Consider the following 18969-nt stretch of genomic DNA (forward strand, 5'->3'; position numbering starts at 1 on the left):
CATGGTGCATAGTGTGTGTCTGGTACATACATGGTGCATTGTGTGTGTCTGGTACATACATGGTGCATAGTGTGTGTCTGGTACATGCATGGTGCATAGTGTGTGTCTGGTGCATAGTGTGTCTGGTGCATACATGGTGCATAGTATGTGTCTGGTGCATAGTGTGTGTCTGGTGCATAGTGTGTGTCTGGTGCATGCATGGTGCATAGTGTGTGTCTGGTGCATAGTGTGTGTCTGGTGCATAGTGTGTGTCTGGTGCATAGTGTGTGTCTGGTGCATGCATGGTGCATAGTGTGTGTCTGGTACATACATGGTGCATAGTGTGTGTCTGGTACATACATGGTGCATAGTGTGTGTCTGGTACATACATGGTGCATAGTGTGTGTCTGGTGCATACCTGGTGCATGGTGTGTGTCTGGTACATACATGGTGCATAGTGTGTGTCTGGTACATACATGGTGCATAGTGTGTGTCTGGTACATACATGGTGCATAGTGTGTGTCTGGTACATGCATGGTGCATAGTGTGTGTCTGGTACATACATGGTGCTTAGTGTGTGTCTGGTACATACATGGTGCATAGTGTGTGTCTGGTACATACATGGTGCATAGTGTGTGTCTGGTACATGCATGGTGCATAGTGTGTGTCTGGTGCATAGTGTGTCTGGTGCATACATGGTGCATAGTGTGTGTCTGGTGCATAGTGTGTGTCTGGTGCATGCATGGTGCATAGTGTGTGTCTGGTGCATAGTGTGTGTCTTGTGCATAGTGTGTGTCTGGTGCATACCTGGTGCATGGTGTGTGTCTGGTACATACATGGTGCATAGTGTGTGTCTGGTGCATAGTGTGTGTCTTGTGCATAGTGTGTGTCTGGTACATGCATGGTGCATAGTGTGTGTCTGGTACATGCATGGTGCATAGTGTGTGTCTGGTACATGCATGGTGCATAGTGTGTGTCTGGTGCATACATGGTGCATAGTGTGTGTCTGGTACATACATGGTGCATGGTGTGTGTCTGGTACATGCATGGTGCATAGTGTGTGTCTGGTACATACATGGTGCATAGTGTGTGTCTGGTACATACATGGTGCATAGTGTGTGTCTGGTACATACATGGTGCATACTGTGTGTCTGGTACATACATGGTGCATAGTGTGTGTCTGGTACATACATGGTGTATAGTGTGTGTCTGGTACATGCATGGTGCATAGTGTGTGTCTGGTGCATAGTGTGTCTGGTGCATACATGGTGCATAGTGTGTGTCTGGTGCATAGTGTGTGTCTGGTGCATAGTGTGTGTCTGGTACATGCATGGTGCATAGTGTGTGTCTGGTGCATACATGGTGCATAGTGTGTGTCTGGTGCATACATGGTGCATAGTGTGTGTCTGGTACATACATGGTGCATGGTGTGTGTCTGGTACATGCATGGTGCATAGTGTGTGTCTGGTACATACATGGTGCATAGTGTGTGTCTGGTACATACATGGTGCATAGTGTGTGTCTGGTACATGCATGGTGCATAGTGTGTGTCTGGTACATACATGGTGCATAGTGTGTGTCTGGTGCATAGTGTGTGTCTGGTGCATAGTGTGTGTCTGGTACATGCATGGTGCATAGTGTGTGTCTGGTGCATACATGGTGCATAGTGTGTGTCTGGTGCATACATGGTGCATAGTGTGTGTCTGGTACATACATGGTGCATGGTGTGTGTCTGGTACATGCATGGTGCATAGTGTGTGTCTGGTACATACATGGTGCATAGTGTGTGTCTGGTACATACATGGTGCATAGTGTGTGTCTGGTACATACATGGTGCATAGTGTGTGTCTGGTACATGCATGGTGCATAGTGTGTGTCTGGTGCATAGTGTGTCTGGTGCATACATGGTGCATAGTGTGTGTCTGGTGCATAGTGTGTGTCTGGTGCATGCATGGTGCATAGTGTGTGTCTGGTGCATACCTGGTGCATGGTGTGTGTCTGGTACATGCATGGTGCATAGTGTGTGTCTGGTACATGCATGGTGCATAGTGTGTGTCTGGTACATACATGGTGCATAGTGTGTGTCTGGTACATGCATGGTGCATAGTGTGTGTCTGGTACATGCATGGTGCATAGTGTGTGTCTGGTGCATAGTGTGTGTCTGGTGCATGCATGGTGCATAGTGTGTGTCTGGTGCATACCTGGTGCATGGTGTGTGTCTGGTACATACATGGTGCATAGTGTGTGTCTGGTACATGCATGGTGCATAGTGTGTGTCTGGTACATACATGGTGCATAGTGTGTGGTACATGCATGGTGCATAGTGTGTGTCTGGTACATACATGGTGCATAGTGTGTGTCTGGTACATGCATGGTGCATAGTGTGTGTCTGGTGCATAGTGTATCTGGTACATACATGGTGCATAGTGTGTGTCTGGTGCATACCTGGTGCATGGTGTGTGTCTGGTACATACATGGTGCATAGTGTGTGTCTGGTACATGCATGGTGCATAGTGTGTGTCTGGTACATACATGGTGCATAGTGTGTGTCTGGTACATACATGGTGCATAGTGTGTGTCTGGTACATACATGGTGCATGGTGTGTGTCTGGTACATACATGGTGCATAGTGTGTGTCTGGTACATACATGGTGCATAGTGTGTGTCTGGTGCATGCATGGTGCATAGTGTGTGTCTGATACATGCATGGTGCATAGTGTGTGTCTGGTACATACATGGTGCATAGTGTGTGTCTGGTACATACATGGTGCATAGTGTGTGTCTGGTACATACATGGTGCATAGTGTGTGTCTGGTACATACATGGTGCATACTGTGTGTCTGGTACATACATGGTGCATGGTGTGTGTCTGGTACATACATGGTGCATAGTGTGTGTCTGGTACATACATGGTGCATAGTGTGTGTCTGGTACATACATAGTGCATAGTGTGTGTCTGGTGCATACATGGTGCATAGTGTGTGTCTGGTACATACATGGTGCATAGTGTGTGTCTGGTGCATACATGGTGCATAGTGTGTGTCTGGTACATGCATGGTGCATAGTGTGTGTCTGGTACATGCATGGTGCATGGTGTGTGTCTGGTACATACATGGTGCATAGTGTGTGTCTGGTACATACATGGTGCATAGTGTGTGTCTGGTACATACATGGTGCATGGTGTGTGTCTGGTACATACATGGTGCATGGTGTGTGTCTGGTAGATACATGGTGCATAGTGTGTGTCTGGTACATACATGGTGCATAGTGTGTGTCTGGTACATACATGGTGCATAGTGTGTGTCTGGTACATGCATGGTGCATAGTGTGTGTCTGGTGCATAGTGTGTCTGGTGCATACATGGTGCATAGTGTGTGTCTGGTGCATAGTGTGTGTCTGGTGCATAGTGTGTGTCTGGTGCATGCATGGTGCATAGTGTGTGTCTGGTACATGCATGGTGCATAGTGTGTGTCTGGTGCATACCTGGTGCATGGTGTGTGTCTGGTACATGCATGGTGCATAGTGTGTGTCTGGTACATGCATGGTGCATAGTGTGTGTCTGGTACATACATGGTGCATAGTGTGTGTTTGGTACATGCATGGTGCATAGTGTGTGTCTGGTACATGCATGGTGCATAGTGTGTGTCTGGTGCATAGTGTGTGTCTGGTACATACATGGTGCATAGTGTGTGTCTGGTACATGCATGGTGCATAGTGTGTGTCTGGTACATGCATGGTGCATAGTGTGTGTCTGGTGCATAGTGTGTGTCTGGTACATGCATGGTGCATAGTGTGTGTCTGGTACATGCATGGTGCATAGTGTGTGTCTGGTACATACATGGTGCATAGTGTGTGTCTGGTACATGCATGGTGCATAGTGTGTGTCTGGTACATGCATGGTGCATAGTGTGTGTCTGGTGCATAGTGTGTGTCTGGTACATACATGGTGCATAGTGTGTGTCTGGTACATGCATGGTGCATAGTGTGTGTCTGGTACATGCATGGTGCATAGTGTGTGTCTGGTACATGCATGGTGCATAGTGTGTGTCTGGTGCATGCATGTTGCATAGTGTGTGTCTGGTACATACATGGTGCATAGTGTGTGTCTGGTACATACATGGTGCATAGTGTGTGTCTGGTACATACATGGTGCATAGTGTGTGTCTGGTACATACATGGTGCATAGTGTGTGTCTGGTGCATACATGGTGCATAGTGTGTGTCTGGTGCATACATGGTGCATAGTGTGTGTCTGGTACATGCATGGTGCATAGTGTGTGTCTGGTACATACATGGTGCATAGTGTGTGTCTGGTACATGCATGGTGCATAGTGTGTGTCTGGTGCATACATGGTGCATAGTGTGTCTGGTGCATACATGGTGCATAGTGTGTCTGGTACATGCATGGTGCATAGTGTGTGTCTGGTACATGCATGGTGCATAGTGTGTGTCTGGTACATACATGGTGCATAGTGTGTGTCTGGTACATGCATGGTGCATAGTGTGTGTCTGGTACATGCATGGTGCATAGTGTGTGTCTGGTACATACATGGTGCATAGTGTGTGTCTGGTACATGCATGGTGCATAGTGTGTGTCTGGTACATACATGGTGCATAGTGTGTGTCTGGTACATACATGGTGCATAGTGTGTGTCTGGTACATACATGGTGCATAGTGTGTGTCTGGTGCATACATGGTGCATAGTGTGTGTCTGGTACATGCATGGTGCATAGTGTGTGTCTGGTACATACATGGTGCATAGTGTGTGTCTGGTACATGCATGGAGCATAGTGTGTGTCTGGTACATGCATGGTGCATAGTGTGTGTCTGGTACATGCATGGTGCATAGTGTGTGTCTGGTACATACACTATGCACCAGACACACACTATGCACCATGTATGTACCAGACACACACCATGCACCAGGTATGCACCAGACACACACTATGCACCATGCATGTACCAGACACACACTATGCACCATGTATGGACCAGACACACACTATGCACCATTTTTCGAGTCGAGTCGGTTTTCGCAAAACCCGACTATCTCAAAAGTCGGGTCGAGTGAAATCGGCCGATTATGTCGTAAAGTCGGGATCGACTGAAACACGAAACCCAATGCAAGTCAATGGGGCAGCATAGTCGGCAGTGAGTGGGGGCCAGGAAAACACCTAGAGTGCCCATTTTAATGGCAAAAACATCCATTCTTCTTAATGAAGTTTGTCAATCTTAATTTCCCTTACAATAATAGTTAGGCATTGGAAATTGGGGGTCATTTGGCTAAAGTTGTTGGGGGTAGGGCTGGTTCAAGTATTTTGTGGGCCCAGGAAATCTGGACCACGTCACGGCAGTGGAGCAGGGCGAGGTAAGTATTTAAACTTTGCAAGTGCTGTGATCCTGAGCAAGCAGGGGGGGCCCACTCGTTGGCATTGGCACTGGCACAGGTCCCCTCAAAGTACGGCGGTGTGTTTGCACGGGGGGGGGGGGGGGCGCCTCCCACCGGCAGTGACACTTTTGCGTACTATGAGGGGCCCTGTGCCAGTGACGTCGCCAACGAGTATGCCCCCCCACCTGATGATGGAACTTGCACTTTCATCTTCACCTTCCTCTTTGTCCCCTTGTAAGGTGGTATAGTATGTGGGAAGGGGAACCTGATTTTCAGCAGGGTCAGATTCTGGCTGTGTGGCATGCAGGGGGAATGTAGTGGTCTGGGGCAATGTACCAGCAGACTCATCTATCACTGGCTGGGCAATGGGCAGGATGAGGAGGAAACACAGATATAGGCCCAAAGAATAAAGTGGGCTAAATGCAGTTAAAAATTGGTAACAGGACTAACCAGGGGGCATTGCTTTGTTCAGTGGAGGACAACTGTAATGAGAGGCTGACACAGTGAGTAGGCCCAAATCAGTAAGTAGGCTAAATGCAGTTCAAAATTGGAAACAGAAGTAAACAGGCGGCACTGGTTTGTTCAGTGGAGAACAGCAAGGAGCGGCAGACACCGTTAGTAGGGCCAACAAAACAAGTAGGCCAAATGCATTGTTATATTACAAAATTTAACGAGAGCCTCAAAATTGAAGCTAAGGAAAGGCAACCTGGAGAACACCTTGGAGCGGCAGACACCGTTTCTAGAACCCAACCAAACAAGTAGGCCCACTGCAGTTTTTAAATTAAAAAACTCTTCAACGAGAGCCTGAAAATTGAAGCTCAGGAAATGCTACCAGGAGAACACCTTGGAGCGGCAGACACCGTTAGTAGGCCCTACCGAAGTAGTAGCCCCAATGCAGTTTTCAAATTCCTATAGGCTGAAAACCAGACAATTGACGCTCAGCTTTTTTCAGAGGAGGACAGCTGTATTGAGTGGCGCAGACAGACACAGGTAGTAGGCCTTAAACAAAAAATTTGGCTCAATGCAGTTTAAAAAAGGTTACAGGGGTACACAGGCAGCATTGGTGTGGTCAGCGGAGGACAATTTGAATTAGGGACTGCAGACAGACTTAGTAGGCTGTCCCCTGTGGACCATGCATCCACCACATTAACCCAGTGCGCCGTAATGGACACGTAACCTTCTGAGGACATGCCTACTGGTCCATGCGTCTGTCAGGTGCACCTTTCTACTCTTAGATTGCCTGAATGCATGGACAATGCGGACTTTTACATGCTGGTGGAGGGCTGGGATGGCTTTTCTCACAAAAGAAGTGTCGACTGGGTAGCTCGTACCGTGGTACAGCGTAGTTCATTTGGGCTTTATAAATATAAAATAAAGAAAAAAAGTAGGTTCTATGCATTTTCAACTAGGTTCCAGGGGTACACGGCCAGCATTGGTCTGGTCAGTGGAGGACAATTTCAATTATGGACCGCAGACAGACTTAGTACGCCTACAATTAAAAAAAGGATGCTCTATGCAATTTAAAATAGGTTCCAGGGGTACACGGCCAGCATTGGTCTGGTCAGTGGAGGACTATTGGAAGGAGGGACCGCAGACAGGCTTAGTAGGCCTAACCTAAGAAAAGTAGGCTGTAGGCACTTTAAAATAGGTTCCAGGGGTACACGGGCAGCAGTGGTGTGGTCAGTGAAGGACAATTTCTATTATGGACCGCAGACAGACTTAGTACGCCTACAATTAAAAAATGGATGCTCTATGCAATTTAAAATAGGTTCCAGGGGTACACGGCCAGCATTGGTCTGGTCAGTGGAGGACTATTGGAAGGAGGGACCGCAGACAGGCTTAGTAGGCCTAACCTAAGAAAAGTAGGCTGTAGGCACTTTAAAATAGGTTCCAGGGGTACACGGGCAGCAGTGGTGTGGTCAGTGAAGGACAATTTCTATTATGGACCGCAGACAGACTTAGTACGCCTACAATTAAAAAAAGGATGCTCTATGCAATTTAAAATAGGTTCCAGGGGTACACGGCCAGCATTGGTCTGGTCAGTGGAGGACTATTGGAAGGAGGGACCGCAGACAGGCTTAGTAGGCCTAACCTAAGAAAAGTAGGCTGTAGGCACTTTAAAATAGGTTCCAGGGGTACACGGGCAGCAGTGGTGTGGTCAGTGAAGGACAATTTCTATTATGGACCGCAGACAGACTTAGTACGCCTACAATTAAAAAAAGGATGCTCTATGCAATTTAAAATAGGTTCCAGGGGTACACTGCCAGCATTGGTCTGGTCAGTGGAGGACTATTGGAAGGAGGGACCGCAGACAGGCTTAGTAGGCCTAACATAAGAAAAGTAGGCTGTAGGCACTTTAAAATAGGTTCCAGGGGTACACAGGCAGCAGTGGTGTGGTCAGTGAAGGACAATTTCTATTATGGACCGCAGACAGACTTAGTAGGCCTAACATAACGAAAGTAGGCTCTATGCACTTGGAATTATCTTGCAGGGGTACACAGGCAGCATTGGTGTTGTCAGCGGAGGCCGATTGTAAGGAGTGTCTGACAGTTAGTACTCCCAAAAAATAAATAGATGTTAATGTCTCGCAATACAACAAAAACAAAAGGGTGGCATACTTAGGTACAGGGGTGGGCTCTTCTGCTGAGTTTCAGACCTAGTAATTTGGCACTAAGTATTTACTGGTGTAAATATAGGACACTGCCCCTGACTATTTTAAGTAGCATCATACATGTCAACACATTGGTATTGTCAGTGCCAGGCATTGAAGGATGTCAGCGCATAAACTAAACATTGGTGGAGCTGTGAGAGATAATTTTGCAAGTGGTAGAGCACTGTTTGAGCTGGGGGGGGGGAAGCGTGCACACCCACCTCTTCAGACAAACGGCACTCTCACGGGTGCTTGCACCAAGTGGCGAGACCACGGCCCCGTGGGGGGAGTTTGCCCATTTAGGGAGGTGTAAACATGTCGTATGCTGGACAAACAGCTGCTGCAAATTACGAGATTGGAAAACTCAGTCAGACCAGTCCACAAGCAAGACCTTTTCATAGGAAAGCTAGGTGTCAGCCGGGAAAGGTGGGGCAAAATAATTCGAAATCCAGGAGTGGTTCATTTTAATGAAGGTTAGATCATCAACATTTTGGGTAGCCAGACGAGTCCTTTTTTCGGTTAATATTGAACCAGCAGCACTGAATACTCTTTCTGATAGCACACTAGCTGCTGGGCAAGCAAGCTCCTGCAATGCATATTCTGCCAATTCTGGCCAGGTGTCTAATTTGGATGCCCAGTAATCAAATGGGAATGACGGTTGAGGGAGAACATCGATAAGGGATGAAAAATAGTTAGTAACCATACTGGACAAATGTTGTCTCCTGTCACTTTGAATTGATGCTGCAGTACCTGTCCTGTCTGCGGTCATAGCAAAATCACTCCACAACCTGGTCAGAAAACCCCTCTGTCCAACGCCACTTCTGATTTGTGCACCTCTAACACCTCTGGTCTGCTGCCCCCTGCAGCTCGTGTGAGAACCATCACCGGCGCTGTGTGCTGGGAATGCCTGAATCAAACGTTCAACAAGAGTTGATTGTTTGGTTGCTAATATTTGTTCCAGGTTCTCATGTGGCATAATATTTTGCAATTTGCCTTTATAGCGAGGATCAAGGAGGCAGGCCAACCAGTAATCGTCATCGGTCATCATTTTAATAATGCGTGGGTCCCTTTTGAGGATACGTAAGGCATAATCCGCCATGTGGGCCAAAGTTCCAGTTGTCAATTCTGCGGTTGTGCTGGGTTGAGGGGCAGTTACAGGCAAATCTACGTCACTTGTGTCCCTCAAAAAACCTGAACCCGGCCTTGCCACGCCACCAATTTCCATTGGCCCCGGAGAAGCTTCCTCATTAAAAAAATACTCATCCCCATCATCCTCCTCGTCCTCCTCCTCCTGTTCGCCCGCTACCTCGTCCTGTACACTGCCCTGACCAGACAATGGCTGACTGTTATCAAGGCTTTCCTCTTCCTTTGCTGCAGACGCCTGCTCCTTTATGTGCGTCAAACTTTGCATCAGCAGACGCATTAGGGGGATGCTCATGCTTATTATGGCGTTGTCTGCACTAACCAGCCGTGTGCATTCCTCAAAACACTGAAGGACTTGACACATGTCTTGTACCTTCGACCACTGCACACCTGACAACTCCATGTCTGCCATTCAACTGCCTGCCCGTGTATGTGTATCCTCCCACAAATACATAACAGCACGCCTCTGTTCGCACAGTCTCTGAAGCATGTGCAGTGTTGAGTTCCACCTTGTTGCAACGTCGATGATTAGGCGATGCTGGGGAAGGTTCAAAGACCGCTGATAGTTCTGCATACGGCTGGAGTGTACGGGCGAACGGCGGATATGCGAGCAAAGTCTGCGCACTTTGAGGAGCAGGTCGGGTAACCCCGGATAACTTTTCAGGAAGCACTGCACCACCAGGTTTAAGGTGTGAGCCAGGCAAGGAATGTGTTTCAATTGGGAAAGGGCTATGAAATTCCTTCCGTTATCACTCACTACCTTGCCTGCCTCAAGATGTACAGTGCCCAGCCATGACTGCGTTTCTTTCTGCAAGAACTCGGACAGAACTTCCGCGGTGTGTCTGTTGTCACTCAAACACTTCATTGCCAATACAGCCTGCTGACGCTTGCCAGTAGCTGCCCCATAATGGGACACCTGGTGTGCAACAGTGGCAGCTGCGGATGGAGTGGTTGTGCGACTGCGGTCTGTGGAAGAGCTCTCGCTTCTGCAGGAGGACGAGGAGGAGAGGAGGAGGGGGGGGCGAACGGCTACAGCCAACTGTTTCCTAGACCGTGGGCTAGGCAGAACTGTCCCAATATTGCTGTCCCCTGTGGACCCTGCATCCACCACATTCACCCAGTGTGCCGTGATGGACACGTAACGTCCGTGGCCATGCCTACTGGTCCATGCATCTGTTGTCAGGTGCACCTTTGTACTCACAGATTGCCTGAGTGCATGGACGATGAGCTCTTTAACATGCTGGTGGAGGGCTGGGATGGCTTTTTGGAAAAAAAGTGTCGACTGGGCAGCTCGTAGCGTGGTACAGCGTAGTCCATCAGGGCTTTGAAAGCTTCGCTTTCAACTAACCGGTAGGGCATCATCTCTAACGAGATTAGTCTAGCAATGTGGGCGTTCAAACCCTGTGTACGCGGATGCGAGGATGAGTACTTCCTTTTTCTAACGAGAGTCTCATGTAGGGTGAGCTGGACTGGAGATCGTGGAACTAGCGGGGGTGCCGGTGGACATGGCAGACTGAGAGACGGTTGGAGACGGTATTCTTGCCGGTGCCCTACATGCAGTGTTTCCTACTACAAAACTGGTGATTCCCTGACCCTGACTGCTTTGGCCTGGCAATGAAACCTGCACAGATACTGCAGGTGGTGCGGGAAATGGTGGGCTTACAGTGACGGAAGGGCTGTAGCGTTGCTGACTAGCTTCATTGGCCGAGGGTGCTACAACCTTAAGGGACGTTTGGTAGTTAGTCCAGGCTTGCAAATGCATGGTGGTTAAATGTCTATGCATGCAACTTGTATTTAGACTTTTCAGATTCTGACCTCTGCTTAAGGTAGTTGAACATTTTTGACAGATGATTTTGCGCTGATCATTTGGATGTTGTTTAAAAAAATGCCAGACTGCACTCTTTCTACCATCGGATACCTTTTCAGGCATTGCAGACTGAGCTTCTTTAACCGGATGGCCACGCTGTCCTCCAACTGGTTTTGGCTTTGCCACGCGTTTTGGGCCAGATACGGGCCCGGCAGATGGAACCTGTTGTGATGTTGATGCCTGCTGCGGCCCCTCCTCCTCCGTTTCAGAACTACTGCCGCCTGCACCCTGTTCCTCCAGTGGCTGCCAATCGGGGTCAACAACTGGGTCATCTATGACCTCCTCTTCTATCTCGTGTGCAACTTCGTCTGTGTCACCATGTAAGCCGGTGGTATAGCGTTCGTGACGGGGCACCATAGTCTCATCAGGGTCTGATTCTGGATCAGTACACTGCGAGGGCAATGTTGTGGTCTGAGTCAAAGGAACAGCATAGTAATCTGGCTGTGGCTGTGCATCTGTGCACTCCATGTCCGATTCAACTTGTAATGGGCATGGCCTGTTAACTGTTTCACTTTCTAACCCAGGAACGGTATGTGTAAAGAGCTCCATGGAGTAACCCGTTGTGTCGCCTGACGCATCCTTCTCTGTTGTTGTTTTTGCTGAAGAGGACAAGAAAGCGACTTGTCCCTGACCGTGAAAATCCACTAACGACGCGCTGCTTTTACATTTACCAGTTTCAGAAGAGGAGGCAAAAGAGCTAGAGGCTGAGTCAGCAAGGAAAGCCAAAACTTGCTCTTGCTGCTCCGGCTTTAAAAGCGGTTTTCCTACTCCCAGAAAAGGGAGCGTTCGAGGCCTTGTGTAGCCAGACGATGAACCTGGCTCCACAACTCGAGACTCAGGAGCTATATTGCTTTTCCCACGACCACCTGATGCTCCACCACCACTACCATCATTACCAGCTGGCAATGACCGCCCACGGCCACGACCTCTTCCACCAGACTTCCTCATTGTTTGCAAAATGTAACCAAAGTAACAGCATTTGTTACTGTAAAACAACTTACAAGGTGAACTCTAACTTCTGTAGGATTTAGATATCCCTTTATAGGTGGGTGAGACTGCAAGGAAAATCAGGCACAATGTTACACACTAGGTTTTCTGTGGCACAAAATGAGAGAGATGCCACACACGCAGGACTGTCACTCAAGCACAAATGCCAATATTAATCTCCCACTATTTTTTTTTTTAAGGGAGAATTTAAAAAAAGTAAAATAAAACAGTATTAGACACTAGGCTTTCTGTGCCCCACAATTTGAGAGAGATGGCACACACGACTGGCACTCAAGCACAAATGTCAATATTAATCTCCCACTATTTATTTTTTTTCAGGGAGAATTTAAAAAAAGTAAAATAAAACAGTATTAGACACTAGGCTTTCTGTGCCCCACAATTTGAGAGAGATGGCACACACGACTGGCACTCAAGCACAAATGCCAATATTAATCTCCCACTATTTATTTTTTTAAGGGAGAATTAAAAAAAAACAAAAAAAAACAGTATTATAGACACTAGGCTTTCTGTGCCCCACAATTTGAGAGAGATGGCACACACGACTGGCACTCAAGCACAAATGCCAATATTAATCTTCCACTATTTATTTTTTTTCAGGGAGAATTAAAAAACAAAGAAAAAAAAACAGTATTATAGATTCTAGGCTTTCTGTGCCCCACAATTTGAGAGAGATGGCACACACGACTGGCACTCAAGCACAAATGCCAATATTAATCTCCCACTATTTTTTTAAGGGAGAATTTAAAAAAACAAACAAAAAAAAACAGTATTATAGACACTAGGCTTTCTGTGCCCCACAATTTGAGAGAGATGGCACACACGACTGGCACTCAAGCAGAAATGCCAATATTAATCTCCCGCTATATATTTTTTTCAGGGAGAATTAAAAAACAAACAAAAAAAAACAGTATTATAGACAATAGGCTTTCTGTGCCCCACAATTTGAGAGAGATAGCACACACGACTGGCACTCAAGCAGAAATGCCAATATTAATCTCCCACTATTTATTTTTTTTCAGGGAGAATTAAAAAAAAAAAAAACAGTATTATAGACACTAGGCTTTCTGTGCCCCATAATTTGAGAGAGATGGCACACACGACTGGCGCTCAAGCACAAATGCCAATATTAATCTCCCACTATTTTTTTTTTTATTTCTGGGAGAATTGGCAAGAAATCAGGCCCACTGTTAGACTGTATGTTTTCTGTGCCAGAAAATGAGACACAGATGCCACAAACAGGACTGCCACTGATGCAGATTTGCCAATTTTAATCTGCACCCTTTTTTTTTTATTCAGGGAGACTAGTGAATAAATGTGGGCCACTGTATTAGAGTATATTTTCTGTGGCAGAAAGTGGCTTGAAGAGATGTAACGAAAAAAAAAAAAAAAAAGGGACTGTCCTACAATTACTATCTCCCTGCAGTAATCTCAGCAAGGTATGGCAGGCAGCAATAACAAGGAGTGGACTGCTGCACAAATTAAATCAAAAGTGTGGACAAACAAACAAGATAGTTGTGCAGAAAGGAAGGAACAACAGGATTTGTGCTTTGAAAAAAGCAGTTGGTTTGCACAGCGGCGTACACACAGCAATGCAGCTATCAGGGAGCCTTCTAGGGCAGCCCAATGAGCTACAGCGCTGAGGAAAAAAAATGTTGCTTCCACTGTCCCTGCAAACAAAAGGTGGTGTTGGACAGTGGAAATCGCTACAGCACAAGCGGTTTGGTGGTTAATGGACCCTGCCTAACGCTATCCCTGCTTCTGACGAAGCGGCAGCAACCTCTCCCTATGCTCAGATCAGCAGCAGTAAGATGGCGGTCGGCGGGAACGCCCCTTTATAGCCCCTGTGACGCTGCAGACAGCAAGCCAATCACTGCAATGCCCTTCTCTAAGATGGTGGGGACTGAGACCCATGTCATCACGCTGCCCACACTCTGCGTCCACCTTCATTGGCTGAGAAATGGCGCTTTTCGCGTCATTGAAACGCGACTTTGGCGCGAAAGTCGCGTACCGCATGGCCGACCCCACACAGGGATCGGGTCGGGTTTCATGAAACCCGACTTTGCCAAAAGTCGGCGACTTATGAAAATGAACGATCCGTTTCGCTCAACCCTAGTCCAGACCTGAATCCCATAGAACACCTGTGGAGAGATCTAAAAATGGCAGTTTGGAGAAGGCACCCTTCAAATATTAGGGACCTGGAGCAGTTTGCCAAAGAAGAAAGGTCTAAAATTCCAGCAGAGCATTGTAAGAAACTCATTGATGGTTACCGGAAGCGGTTGGTCGCAGTTATTTTGGCTAAAGGTTGTGCAACCAAGTATTAGGCTGAGAGTGCCAATACTTTTGTCTGGCCCATTTTTGGAGGTTTGTGTGAAATGATCAATGTTTTGCTTTTTGCTTCATTCTCTTTTGTGTTTTTTTTTAATTTAAGACAAATTAAATGAAGATAATACCAAAGAATTTGTGATTGCAGTCATTTTCAGGAAGAAACTGAGTATTATCTGACAGAATTGCAGGGGTGTCAATACTTTTGGCCACAACTGTACATGGTGCAAAGTGTGTGTCTGGTGCATACATGGTGCATAGTGTATGTTTGGGCGTACGCGGTGCGCAGTGTGTGTCTGGGGCGTACGTGGTGCGCAGTGTGTGTCTTGGGCGTGCGTGGTGCGCTGTGTGTGTGGGGCGTGCGTGGTGCGCAGTGTGTCTGGGGCATGTGTGGTGCGCAGTGTGTGTCTGGGGTATGCGTGGTGCTCACTGTGTCTGAGGCATACATGGTGCGCAGTGTGTCTAGGGCGTGCGTGGTGCGCAATGTGTGTGGGGTGTGTGTGGTGTGTGTCTGGGGCGTACGTGGTGCGCAGTGTGTGTCTGGGCGTACGTGGTGCGCAGTGTGTGTCTGGGGCATACGTGGTGCGCAGTGTGTGTCTGGGGCGTACGTGGTGCGCAGTGTGTGTCTGGGGTGTACGTGGTGCGCAGTGTGTGTCTGGGGCATACGTGTTGTGCAGTGTGTGTCTGGGGCGTACGTGGTGCGCTGTGTGTGTCTGGGGCGTACGTGGTGCGCTGTGTGTGTCGGGCGTACGTGGTGCGCAGTGTGTGTCTGGGGCATACGTGTTGTGCAGTGTGTGTCTGGGGCGTACGTGGTGCGCAGTGTGTGTCTGGGGCGTACGTGGTGCGCAGTGTGTGTCTGGGGCGTACATGGTGCGCAGTGTGTGTCTGGGGCGTACGTGGTGCGCAGTGTGTGTCTGGGGCGTACGTGGTGCGCAGTGTGTGTCTGGGGCGTTGCGCAGTGTGTATCTAGGGCGTACATGGTGCGCAGTGTGTGTCTGGGGCGTACATGTTAATGGTGGAAATACACATGCAGATAGCAGTTGTATTACTGAGCGCTGAAAATCTGACATATTATTAAGTTGTGGGGGATGCCAGGGGAATTCTAGCTCCTCATCATTGCCAAGACTGTGTGGCTGTACTCTGGGGATATGTCTACATCAGGTAACTTACTCCCATTATTTTCAATAAGAATTTGCACCAATCATGTGACATGTCACTTCCGGAAGTGGAGCCTGTGTATAAAGCCATGTTAGGTAGCTGCCTGCGGGTCAGCCACATTGAGAACAAGATGGCACATTGTTGGGTGGGAATATGAAATGATATAAGATGCTAACATCTTTTTCTTCCACAGCTATTACAGTTCTTCACTTTTCACATTTTATTATACAGTATTTTATTGTACAGGTGTTTTTTCTCCATAGGTATTATTGGACCCCCTAAAATGAATGCATCTGTCAATGAAAAGTTTCTAAGCATTGATATTTGGTACCCAGATGTTCCACATGTTGACGGGAAACAGAATATAGGAGACTATTTGGATGACCTTAAATATGAAATCTATTATGGAAATGAAATGGAGGTATTTTTTAGAAATGACTGTATAAAGAACCATTAAGTCAGGCTTTTATTATGAATGTAAATGTTTTTATGTGAACATCTATATAAAAAAACCTTTCACTTTTTATTTTGGATAATAGAACAAACACAATAGGCTGACACCTGTGGTGAAATGTAATATATTGATCCTTCTACTGACATCTGGCATTAGGGGTAGTAAAGATCTGTCATCGGGCATCTTGGATTTCATCATGCCCAGTTTTTCCATTCCCTGAAATCTGTCGTGGAAGACGAGTTTGACACTAAAGTCAAATTACAATTTAATCAGAAATCGGACATACAGTGGGGCAAAAAAGTATTTAGTCAGTCAGCAATAGTGCAAGTTCCACCACTTAAAAAGATGAGAGGTGTCTGTAATTTACATCATAGGTAGACCTCAACTATGGGAGACAAACTGAGAAAAAAAAATCCAGAAAATCACATTGTCTGTTTTTTTAACATTTTATTTGCATATTATGGTGGAAAATAAGTATTTGGTCAGAAACAAAATTTTATCTCAATACTTTATAATATATCCTTTGTTGGCAATGACAGAGGTCAAACGTTTTCTGTAAGTCTTCACAAGGTTGCCACACACTGTTGTTGGTATGTTGGCCCATTCCTCCATGCAGATCTCCTCTAGAGCAGTGATGTTTTTGGCTTTTCGCTTGGCATCACGGACTTTCAACTCCCTCCAAAGGTTTTCTATAGGGTTGAGATCTGGAGACTGGCTAGGCCACTCCAGGACCTTGAAATGCTTCTTACGAAGCCACTTCTTCGTTGCCCTGGCGGTGTGCTTTGGATCATTGTCATGTTGAAAGACCCATCCACGTTTCATCTTCAATGCCCTTGCTGATGGAAGGAGGTTTGCACTCAAAATCTCACGATACATGGCCCCATTCATTCTTTCATGTACCCGGATCAGTCGTCCTGGCCCCTTTGCAGAGAAACAGCCCCAAAGCATGATGTTTCCACCACCATGCTTTACAGTAGGTATGGTGTTTGATGGATGCAACTCAGTATTCTTTTTCCTCCAAACACGACAAGTTGTGTTTCTACCAAACAGTTCCAGTTTGGTTTCATCAGACCATAGGACATTCTCCCAAAACTCCTCTGGATCATCCAAATGCTCTCTAGAAAACTTCAGACGGGCCCGGACATGTACTGGCTTAAGCAGTGGGACACGTCTGGCACTGCAGGATCTGAGTCCATGGTGGCGTAGTGTGTTACTTATGGTAGGCCTTGTTACATTGGTCCCAGGTCTCTGCAGTTCATTCACTAGGTCCCCCCGCATGGTTCTGGGATTTTTGCTCACCGTTCTTGTGATCATTCTGACCCCACGGGGTGGGATTTTGCGTGGAGCCCCAGATCGAGGGAGATTATCAGTGGTCTTGTATGTCTTCCATTTTCTAATTATTGCTCCCACTGTTGATTTCTTCACTCCAAGCTGGTTGGCTATTGCAGATTCAGTCTTCCCAGCCTGGTGCAGGGCTACAATTTTGTTTCTGGTGTCCTTTGACAGCTCTTTGGTCTTCACCATAGTGGAGTTTGGAGTCAGACTGTTTGAGGGTGTGCACAGGTGTCTTTTTATACTGATAACAAGTTTAAACAGGTGCCATTACTACAGGTAATGAGTGGAGGAAAGAGGAGACTCTTAAAGAAGAAGTTACAGGTCTGTGAGAGCCAGAAATCTTGATTGTTTGTTTCTGACCAAATACTTATTTTCCACCATAATATGCAAAAAAAATGATAAAAAAACAGACAATGTGATTTTCTGGATTTTTTTTTCTCAGTTTGTCTCCCATAGTTGAGGTCTACCTATGATGTAAATTACAGACGCCTCTCATCTTTTTAAGTGGTGGAACTTGCACTATTGCTGACTGACTAAATACTTTTTTGCCCCACTGTATATGCAGTAAATATTTTGTTGATGCACAACTACATAAAAAATTAGAATTTAAAAGTTAGCAATGAAAGCAAGGGGAGGCTGATGGAGACACAAAAAATGCAAAGTGTTGCCACAAGATGGCAGAATACTGCCAAGAGTTGTGATAACTACTATGTACAGACACATATAGATACCCATAAAATTAATTAGAATGCAATTCTGCAAGTTAGATTTGTAGAGATTCCGTGCAATGTACTGCACGAAAGTAAAATCAATAGTGAAGAGATAAAGATGGATTATCAAACATATTCAAAAAATAATAGAATGTGTCACCACATTGACCTCCACCTCCTAGCCCAAGATGTGCTTCGACAATAATTACTATGGGGGGGTCTATGGCACCGTATTGGTCTGATGTCTTTGATAGTAACTGCTACCATGAAGCACACACGTTCCATTGTCTATATAAAAATACCAGAAGGAAGTATGTATTTCCATACAATGAAAATAAGTATATAATCTAAAATAAGTACAACATTGGTATCTACACAATGTATTGCAAATCTCATAAACACATTGCCCGGTTTTTATTTTTCCGTCTATTACTAGTTTTGCTAGAAATTGCATGGATTAAAAAGTACCATCTAAAATTGTGCCAAAATTGGGACATTCTTCTCCAAATAAGAAAACTGTCGAGAAATGATGGCATGTTTCAGCTGTAAATATATTTTTAGACTCCTTTTATTAGAAGCAATGCTAAGAAAATAAAAACAAAGCTCAAAACGTACATCTGCTCATAGCAGGCGTGAAAAGAATTTCAGCATGAGGCAATTCAAAATGCACCCGTATTACAAAGAGGCTAGCACCAATTACAGGGGGTGTTCCCATCTCCAAAATCCTATCCCGATATATAGTAGGCGTAGTAGTAGTAATAATATTAGCAAATGCTTCTAATTAGAAATATAGTATAGTTCTTCTAATAAGCTATGTCATTTAAAGATGTTCTCCCATTTATGTTTATTTTTTGCCATTGTGTGTTGTTTTGGGAGAGATGTATACAGGGGGTATGGAAAGTATTCAGACCCCTTTTTAACTTTTTGTTTCATTGCAGCCATTTGGTAAATTCA

General features: G+C 46.1%; 1 protein-coding gene across 1 annotated transcript in view; it reads left to right on the forward strand.

Annotated features, from left to right (window-relative positions):
• Window positions 1-18969, forward strand: part of IFNGR1 (interferon gamma receptor 1) — a 138589-nt gene that overhangs the window by 92780 nt on the left and 26840 nt on the right. Inside the window, exon 4 of the mRNA XM_069725960.1 lies at window positions 15780-15937. Coding sequence (XP_069582061.1) covers window positions 15780-15937 — 158 coding nt within the window. The remainder of the gene's footprint in view (window positions 1-15779; window positions 15938-18969) is intronic.

Source organism: Ranitomeya imitator, chromosome 5 (assembly GCF_032444005.1).
Source record: "Ranitomeya imitator isolate aRanImi1 chromosome 5, aRanImi1.pri, whole genome shotgun sequence".
NCBI lineage: Eukaryota > Metazoa > Chordata > Amphibia > Anura > Dendrobatidae > Ranitomeya > Ranitomeya imitator.